This window comes from Myotis davidii, unplaced genomic scaffold, assembly GCF_000327345.1.
Source record: "Myotis davidii unplaced genomic scaffold, ASM32734v1 scaffold762, whole genome shotgun sequence".
Taxonomy (NCBI): Eukaryota; Metazoa; Chordata; class Mammalia; order Chiroptera; family Vespertilionidae; genus Myotis; species Myotis davidii.
The window spans coordinates 1,026,192-1,036,211 of NW_006293699.1; the positions used below are offsets into that span (position 1 = coordinate 1,026,192).

Consider the following 10,020-nt stretch of genomic DNA (forward strand, 5'->3'; position numbering starts at 1 on the left):
CTCCCCCGCAGCCAGCTCCACCTGATGGGTGCCCCGCACACCAATTGGGGGTGGGGCTGGCCAGCCCACTGCTCACAGCCCCTCCCCACAGCCGGCCCTGCCCCCAATCAGCCCCTCGACCCCAATGTGGGGCGGTGCCTGTCGGCCGCTCACCCTCACCCTCGGCCCCTTCCCCCAGCCAGCCTGGTCCTGATCAAGCCCAGATAGGATTGGGCAGGCCAGCCAACCTCCTGCTGTCTCCTCCTCCCAACAGGCCCGGCCCTCATCCGCCCCAATTGGGGCTAGGCTGGCCGGACCCCACCCACGCATGAATTCGTGCACTGGGCCTCTAGTTACTCATTAAGCGCTCTGCTCCACAACTAGCACTGTCCTTCAAGCTTCTGTGCATCCACTACTGGGTTCTCACAACAACCCCATGGAAAGAGCTATTACACACAGCTCATTTAAGCAAGAAGACTCCCTTTCCCCAGAAGTTACATTAACTTGTTCAACTGCACATAAGTCAATGAAAAGCATTTTTATTCTAATTAAGAAGTGGTCTCCCCCACCACCCTCAAGTCTACGATACCACCCAACTGGTTATATTAGTGTATAAAAGCAATCTTTTTTTCAAAAGTGAATGGTAAGAATTGAAGAATTGCTTAACTTTCACCTAAAGTGATTTCAACCTCTCACATCTTGAAATTCCCTTTCTTTGCCATCCCATGAAACATCTACCCAGCACTCACACCATTTTACAACTAGTCTCTAATGACCATCATTCAATGTCTCAATCTGGTTTTTTTTTCCCCTTCACCTAACCCTTAAAAAGGAGAAACATATAACTGCATATCTAATATAATTAGGATGAGTTAAGCATGTAACTCACTACGTTTAAATTCTTTTAAAGTTCAAGATTCTGTACTCTACTGGCAATGCTGTACCAAGTCCTGTTAAAGAATTGTCTTTTCCTCCCACAACTTCAATTCTGCCTTTCAATTAGCACTGCAGACTGATCTACATGGAACCTGAATTTTCACTCAGTCCCAATCCTAATTAACTCATCTGCACAACTCTTGTTTGCCTCAAATTCAGTTCCCATATTCACGGGAGCGACGCTGCCAAACCTGAGAGGTCATTTCACAGCTGTGCAGTCTTCAGTGGCTCAGAGACAGGGGAGAAGGCCACCTGTCCTTGCCGTCTCTCCCAGCCGCCTATAAGCCATCTGGCTCCAAAGTGCTTTTTCCAGTCTTGCCTCCTTAAACACCACCCACTAACCTCTCCTCCCTGTGCTGTTAGTCGTTGATTCAGGTCTAGACATTAGGGTTATAAAGTCCTACGGGTGGGCAGCCTTACTCATCCTTGTATTCCACACAAACACCCCTGCAAAAAAAGTCAACCCCTCAAAACTCTGCAGAGTGAACCTTTTATAAGAAACACATCTTTAACTGATCTGATTTTTAAAGGACATGCTTTCAATTTCAGAGTACACGGAGCTAGAGCTTTTTCATAGTTGAGAAGAGAAATACTGAAGAGCTGTTGCCATAAGCATTAGGAAGGCACAGCATAGGGGACAATTCAGGTAAGAAGCACTTCCCAAGAGTGTTTTACCCATATGCTCAGCAACAATCAAGGTATAGTTACATAGAAGCTAAACTGGCAGAAACTGAGGCATTTCAATTATGTGCATTATGGAATTTTTAATGCATACACAAAATTGACAGTAAAGATAACATTAAACCATCTGTACATTTCGGCACATATAAAACAGTGTAATATTTTTTATGGAGTATCATTGTTCAACTCAGCATGTAATGACGAGGCAGTGGTAATAAACGGGATGTAGAAAAATGACCTGGGCTCCCAACTCCTTTCTGAAGGGGATTCCGTATCAGCAACTCTCTCTCCTATCCACTCCCACAACCAGAAAGGCCACTGGCTTCCTCTGAACGCATGTACTGAGCACACACTTTGTGGCAAGGTACACAGTGATGACGACAGGTATGACCTCAGGGAGTTCACAATCGAGAGAGAAAACCGTAATACCCACGGGTCCGTGTGCTGGCAGCACTACTACAAATGGAAAGCATGGTGGCAGGTGTAGAGATGATAGTGAAACTAAGACCAGATCAATGAATACGAGGCAGCCAGGTGAGGGGAAGTAGTTTTCCCAACACGGATGCAAGGTCTGAGTGAAGGTGGGCTGAGACTTGGGGGAGTGCGGGGGAGACACTGAAACATTGTCCCCACTGCCAATAGAGTGAGCAAACGAACTCTGGTCATAAAGCAGATCATGAATTTCCAGAGTTTCAGTGAAGCAGGTGTGTGACTGAGATAAATTCAGCGATTAGTCTTTTCCATTGTCACAAAAGAGGGCTCTGTCCTGTCAGTCTGTAGATGTTGTTACTAAGAGACAGGTTCTGCTTTAGTGAACCCATACACTCCCGCACAGAGAACCACACTTAAGAGACTTTTTGGGGTGACATACCCTGATTGTGTAGGGGTATCAGCTGTGGTGCAGGGGGAGGGGGAGGCTGTGGTAATGGAGCTGGCTGAGGAGTCACAGGACTGAGCACAGCAGTAAATAAGTCTTCAACATCCTTTCCTCCAAGCTCTAGAAAATACAATTATAATGATAATATGATTAAAAGTCTATGAGAGCCATATAGGGAATGCCACTTTTGGAAACTAAAAAATACAAACACAATTACCTGGAATTTTATATAACTTTCCAAGAATCGCTCCTAGGATAGATTAAAGAAATAGAAATATTAATAATTACCATTTTAATGTACTAATACAAAATAGCATTTCATAGAAATCTTCAAAATAGAAGTTAAAATTGTAAATAAGCATGCAGAAATCTTTGAAAGTCATATTTACTCATGTCTTTTAGAAAGCCTAGCTGTAGGGCAAATATTTTACCATCTGTGACCATTTTGTCTAGTTCAGGACTAAGGATTCCATCCAGCTGCTCCTCACTTAAAGGTCGTGAACTCTGACTGACACTTGGCTGAGACACAGAGGAAGGGTCATCGGCGACAGGGCCAATATCTATTCCGGCTGGAGGAACAAGGCAAAGAAATTAAAAAGTGAATTCTGAATACATACACAAAATGCATTTCACTATTTACCTGCATGATACACAACAGTATGATTAAAATTGAGCAATGAAAAGTCTGAAATTCTGAATAAATCAAGATTCTTATATCAATCTGGATAGTCAAAATTAGTAAAAATTAGGCACAATGTATTTGTAAACTGGTGCCACTTTAAGTTATAGTTTAATCAAAATAAATATATTTTCCGATTAATAAAGAAACACTTCTGGTTGTAAAGTGCTAATTTCTACAGAAAATAAGTTAGGAGTCTAAGAAAATATTCTATATGCAATATCCACTACACAAATAATAGCTTTAACTTGGAAATGGTAGTTCCTAATGCATAGTTTAACTATCATATTCAAGTATGTGAAACAGGAGGAATACGTTTCACATAAAATTAATGATGAGCTCTAAAATTCTTATTCAGTGTTTAGTAAACACTACCCTTGTAAATAATTTCAGTTGTAGATCGAATTTTGAAATATTCTATGGTCAAAATACAAAATATAGATTGTGTTTATTACATAACATGTTCTATCTCATAAAAACTGGTTTTTAAAGCAATATCTACATTTAAAAGTACTCTATCATCTAATTTCTTTACCATGCTTTCTCAATATTACTATTTCATAAAGTAAAATTTAGTCTGCTCTTATTTTATTTTATATTAGAAATTCTATAACATTTGGGTAAAATTATAAATTACACAGTAACAAAAATAAAACCATTCATTAAAAAAAAATTACTGAGAAAATCACCCAAAGCACAGTACAGCTGTACCATGCTTTAGCTGCACGCATAAAGGGGAAAGCAAAGGTGGATTAGTGACAAATTAGCACTATCACAAATACGCATGCACCTACAGGCTGTGGCAGCGGAAATCACTATAAAAAAGACTACTCTAGTCAGCCACCATCCACTGCTCATGTTCTTACCAAATGGAAAAGGTGAGTTGTCAACCTGGAAAGTGCATAAATCAAGACCTACAAGACCCAAACCAAATAAAATGGATGATTATCACAGGAGCGGAGGCAAGGGACAACACAAACAAAAGAACAAGACACAGGAGCCTTGAATGCCATAAGCCTTCAATGTGATGCCATCAGAAAGACAAAAGAAATTAACTAACTTGCTGCAGGGAAGTTGAGGTAGATCAAATTATATAATTGAGGTCTTTGATAATGACCCCCCCAAAAAAATTTTTTTTTAAGTTTTAGAGAAAAGACTAAACTTCTTCCACACACATGCACCTCTCTGTCATGCCCTAAAACAGACACTAGGCAAACAGCATTCAATATACCTGAATGATCAACTGATTTTGCAAGATCATCTGAAATTATTCCAAGAATGTCATCCTCTGTGTTTAGGACTTCGGATATATCAGCTAAGGTGTCATCAGCAGTACCTAAATACAGGAAGTGTATTTTCAATGTCTTGACATTTTCCCAGACATTAAATTCTAAAACACCCTGCCTCATCCTACCATTTACTACACATCCCGAGTACCGCAGATGCTGAGTAAGTGCGAGAATCACAGAACATTAAGATTGTTACTTCTAAAATAAAAGACTTTTTCATAGAAAAGATACTCCAATGTTTTGAATAACAAAATATTAAAGATTAGGACCATTTTTATTTTGTGGCTAATTTAAAATTAAGGAAACAAAGATCTATAGGCAATAAAAGTGAAATAAACTACTATAAGAAACAAAGCAAAAAAAATCACTAAGGAAGTGACATCTCTAAAAATGACATCTGAAAAATAAAACACAGAAGATAAATAAGATATGAAAGGCAAACCCATTATTTAAAAATTCCCTGTTTAAACCAGATACCATCTGGTTCCAGCCTACCCCCCATCCCAACCTAACACTGATAATTCATTCCTTTCTTTATTCATTGAATTCCAACAGAACTGGGGTTTCGGACTGTGTGAATAGACATGTTCCAGCCACTGAGAATACAGAATTGTATAAAACCAAGTACATTCCCTCACAGAGCTTACTTTCTCTGAGGGAGTTAGACAATAAATTACATCAGTATAAGTGCCATAAAGACTTTAAAAATAAGGAGACAGAACTAAGACTCAGATGTGGGGGTGCTGTATTAACTGGTCAGTAAAGACCTTTTAAAGGACATGATCACACATGTCCAAATGTGTGTAAATGAAAAAAAAAAGGAGACATTAAGACCAGAGCAGGTAAGGTTTTGCCAACAGAGGGAGCCAGTGTGCTTGTCATAAGAAAGAGAGCTAAGCAAAGGTATGTGTGGTTTTACAGGTCACAGTGAAGACCGAGCTTTACTCTCAAATCTGATATGTAACGGGAAGTTGCTGGAAGGCTGGGGGCCAGGAGATATGAAGTGGGTGGCTGCGGGGCCTACTCTGAAGACAGAGACGACTGTGTGGGTGTATTAGAGATAGAATGGGAGTAAATAAAAAATCAAGGGTGACTCCAAAGGTTTCTCACCTAACAAGGAGAAAAACACTTAGGCTATCTTTAGTAATTCTATTAGTCATTTAAGTTAGAGCACATGATTTTTTAAACCAAATGGGACAAATAGTTTTGTCACATTAAAAGCATACTTCCCAAATAGAATTCATATATACATGAGAATTTCTCAAAGTGAAAGAAAATATAAATTTTGTATGCCCAAATATTCATAAATTTATAAGAGAAATAAAATTATTTCAATAATATATTCTCTAGACAACAGTACACTTGAAAAAAAACTTTTGGATAATTCCTTCAGGAGTCATTTAATGTGAGTGACTGTATTTGTTTTAGACCAACGGAATTCTATACACAAATCATAACAAACACTTTTTACAAGGCCATGTTTTAAAAGTCTGCCCCTACCTAAACAGATTTTATATCATACCAGCAAATTATTAAAATTGATTTCATGGACTGTATTAAATTAAATTTTTAAAAAAGTGAAAGCCATTATTTGTAAATTTCCCATTATAAAGACAAAGAGTGATTCAACTGCAAAGAATATTACATTTCATCTAAGTTTTGGAACATTTATCTTATTCTAGTCCTCATGTTTGGTTTTATCATTAAACCATTTCTCTTCAGCAGTTTTGTGGAAAAAACAACTTCAAATAAAGGAGAGAGGAAAAAGAACAAGTGGTAACGTTTTTCCTGTCACAATACAGCTTCTGTCCAATTTGTTCTCTTCTCCACAAAAACTCAAGTGCAAATAACTTCTGTTTAAGTCTTTTAATCCCTAGTCATGATTTTTACAGTAAGACATAACTCTCATAGTTAGGGTATCCTTGTAAGGACCCACAGATTTTTCACTACACGTTATTTTAACAACACATTCACATGGAGAAGAGCAGGTCAGTACTTAAAACAACAGAATGAAAGTAAAAGTAAAAATAATCTGCTAAAATCAATGAACAAAAGCATGGCCTTCAGTACACCAGTGGGAGAGACAGGACGTGTGCATGCATACAGAGGGGCTGAGATGCTTCTATAATTCAGTCAAGAAAAGTTACAACCAAAATACAAAAGCCTGCATTTTGATCCAGGACAATGCCAAGTTAATAAAGCTGTAATGACTTAATGTACCAAGTGGTCTTTCAGTGCAAGACTGCCTTAAGAGTATTTTCCAAATTGAGTTTATAAAACTAACTGAGCAACAAATGTAATCAATGGCAAAAAGGAAGCTTGTCAGAAGAACATTAATTTATAATTGTTGGTAAGATAAAAAATCCAGGGGGATACCTCTGAGCATCATGACATCATGGAACAGAGATGTTGGCAAGTAATCCCCACTGAACAGGACCACCTCCCTTCTCCAACAAAGACTGCTCTGGCCCAAGCTGTCAGCAGTCAGAAATGACCTAACGCTATGGGTTTCACTGATTAACAGTCTGGAAACCAGGTCTCTAACATAGCATTCTTGTCTTCTCCTGAATTTCTCTGGGCTGTGTAATTAACAAAAACCTATCTTACTTAAATCAAAGATTATTATATTTATAACTCATGGCCAAATTACACCCCCTTACATTTACCCTCAGCAAAGTGTAAACCTAACATTTTCCTTTGCAACTTCTTGATTTTGGTGGTAGTTACACAGATAAATTCATTTCCCAGATGTTATACACCTGCCCACTTAAAAAACAGTTACACTTACTAAATATGTCACACCTCAATAAAGATTATTAAAAAACTGTATATAAGGCCAAACCAAAGCATTTCAGAGGTATAACTAAAAGGAAGATAATGTCACATGAAAAAAATTCCACATACCATGAGTTCCAGGTTTTGCTGGAGTTGAGGATGAACTAAGTAGTGGGTCTAAGGAAGGATCCAGGAAATGTGTGTTCACGTTTGCTTTATATGAAAGCTGAGCTGTGTCTTCTGATAGAATATCTAAATTTAGCTTGTTTTGTCTGCTTGTATCTAGAAGATCTTTTCCAAAGAAAGCTTCCTAGATAAAATAAAGCACATATGAAAATGACTGACTTATTTATAAAATTCTAACATGACAATAGATAATTCCGTTACCCTTTTGGACAAGAAGGCAGAAATAACAGACAAGCTTGGTATTTAACAACATAAAAATTGAATACAGAAATATATAAATGACAAAGAAATATCCTGTCAATTCTTTTATATAGATTTCCCTTATTTTAAAAGTACAATTTTCTGCAGCTTTATTAGAGATAAATAAAATTATGCAAACAGCAGCACACAATTTTGTCCAATGTGTTCTAGTGACAGCAGTATAATCATTCAATAATGCCAGATTTAGGCTACAATTAAATTTAAAGATTGATAAATTTACAATACTATTGGCACCTAATTTGTAAAAGAGAAACTCAAGCTTCATGAATATTATTATTATTAGAGGTTACTTGCAGAGGATAGCACAGGGTCTGATCTACACTGTTAATATGTGCAAACTTCAGATTAATAACCTCATGCTGATTCATGAACACATTAAAGACTGAATACATTATAGATCGGAAAGGGATTTTTGTAGCCATTTTAATCTTACTATGTACACAAAATTTATTTCTCTTAAAAGGCTTTTAGCTTTTTCTTTACTCCTCTGACACTTCTCCATTTCAATATACATTCTCTAAAGACCAAGGTTTCATATTGGGTTCTTTACAACACAGTATAGCTACAGAACTTCTGAAGGACCAATCAAAAGGACAAAAGAAAACACTGAGGACCACCGCCCTGCCGCCCCTCACTTACTTTAACCCAGCAAGTCTGCTGTGGCCTATTTTTTACAATGTGGTCTACCTGGAAAAGGGGTCCTCTGTACAGGACACTTAGGTAGTACTTGTCAACATTTCACACATTCTTGCTAAAGATGCATACACACAAAAAAGTTCACTGCAGCATTTTTAATAGCAAAAAAGTGAAAACTGCCTGATGTCTGTCAAAAGGCACATGACTAAATAAATTATAGACACCCACACAACAGCAATTGCTAAAAAAGATATTGTCATGCTGTCAAAGGAAAGTTCTAAAATACAGTATTAAAAGAAAAGCAAATTGATTGGTATGTCCAGCTAACCATAAAATACAAACCAAGACTATTAGGACTGTATAAAAATCCTATCTAATAAAGAGGGAACATGCTAATTGACCCTCACACCATTGCAACGATGGTAGCACCCACAGCCAATAAGGAGGGAATATGCTAATTGACTACCATGTCCTCAAAGATGGCAGCGCCCACAGCCACAAGATGGCAGTGCTCAGTCACCTCAGCCCTGCTGGGGCAGGGGCCACCCGAGGCTCAGGCAACCAGGGCTGGCCGAGGCTTGCACTGCCAGCAGTGGTAGCAGCAGAGGTGTGATGGGGCGTCTCCTTCCCCTGATCGCTGGGTTGCCTCCTGCCCCTGAGGGTTCCTGGACTGCGAGAGGGGGCAGGCCGGGGTGAGGGACCACTCCTCCAATGCATGAATTTTCATGCACCGGGCTTCTAGTAAACTATACAAGAAGTTATGACCGGACAAACACCAGAGTATTAACAATACTAAGTGGATGGAAAAGGGATGGGTGTGGGGGAGAGTCTGGTTGAGGTGATAGTATATTTGATTCAAATTTCTGCACATTTTTTCAATGAACGAGTTTTTTCACTATGAAAAAAAAATTGAAAATCCATAAAGCTAGGTCACTGGGTAGCAGATAGGTTTGTTCTCAAACCAAAATTGTTGTGCTCACTTCAGCAGCACATATACTTAAAAAAAAAAAATGTTTATATCAGTAGGAAAAATGCTGAGTGGCAGGAAGCACGTTAGAGTTTTAGAGTTAATTTATTTAATGACTTCAGTATAAATCTGAGAAATCTGAGACCATATTAGCAAAACTTTTTCTTTAAGTGACTCAAGATGACATGGGTTTTCCAGGTCACATGGCACCACAGCTACTTAGTTGTCTGCATAAATATTTCTAATGGATAGAACATACAATTATGTATATTTTACTGTGACAGTGTTGTAAATAATAAAATTAAATTGGCCCAGCCGGTGTGGCTCAGTTGTTGAGTGTCAATCGATGAACCAGAAGGTCACGGTTCGATTCCCAGTCAAGGCACATGCCCAGGTTGCAGGCTCGATCCCCAGTGTGGGGTGTCCAAGAGGCAGTCGATCAATGATTCTCTCTCATCACTGATGTTTCTCTCTCTCCCTCTCCCTTTGTCTCTGAAATCAATAAAAAAATATTTAAAATTGGGGAAAAAAATTGTTACTGAATTCCTAGTGGGTTTTTGACACTATGTATTCTGCCCACCCACCTTGGATGAGGGGGAAATACAACTGCTATCACAAGATGTTCAAGAAACAGTACCATTACAAAGGCTTCCTTCACTCCTTCACATACAAAAACACAAAACAATTAGCTATTACTATGTGTACCGGAGTCAGTACACTGGTCACCAGAGGAAACTCAGCTCAGCAGATGAAG

The 10,020-nt window shown here is 38.5% G+C and overlaps 1 protein-coding gene across 2 annotated transcripts in view; it reads right to left on the reverse strand.

Annotated features, from left to right (window-relative positions):
* Positions 1-10,020, reverse strand: part of KMT2C (lysine (K)-specific methyltransferase 2C) — a 270,221-nt gene that overhangs the window by 54,672 nt on the left and 205,529 nt on the right. Inside the window, exons 29-34 of one of the 2 annotated variants that reach the window (XM_015566229.1) lie at positions 7,346-7,526; positions 4,384-4,488; positions 4,019-4,066; positions 2,863-3,042; positions 2,691-2,723; positions 2,468-2,593 (exon numbers count right to left, since the gene is read on the reverse strand). In XM_015566229.1, the coding sequence (XP_015421715.1) occupies positions 2,468-2,593; positions 2,691-2,723; positions 2,863-3,042; positions 4,019-4,066; positions 4,384-4,488; positions 7,346-7,526 (673 nt within the window). The remainder of the gene's footprint in view (positions 1-2,467; positions 2,594-2,690; positions 2,724-2,862; positions 3,043-4,018; positions 4,067-4,383; positions 4,489-7,345; positions 7,527-10,020) is intronic. The other variant, XM_015566230.1, reaches the window with a different exon arrangement.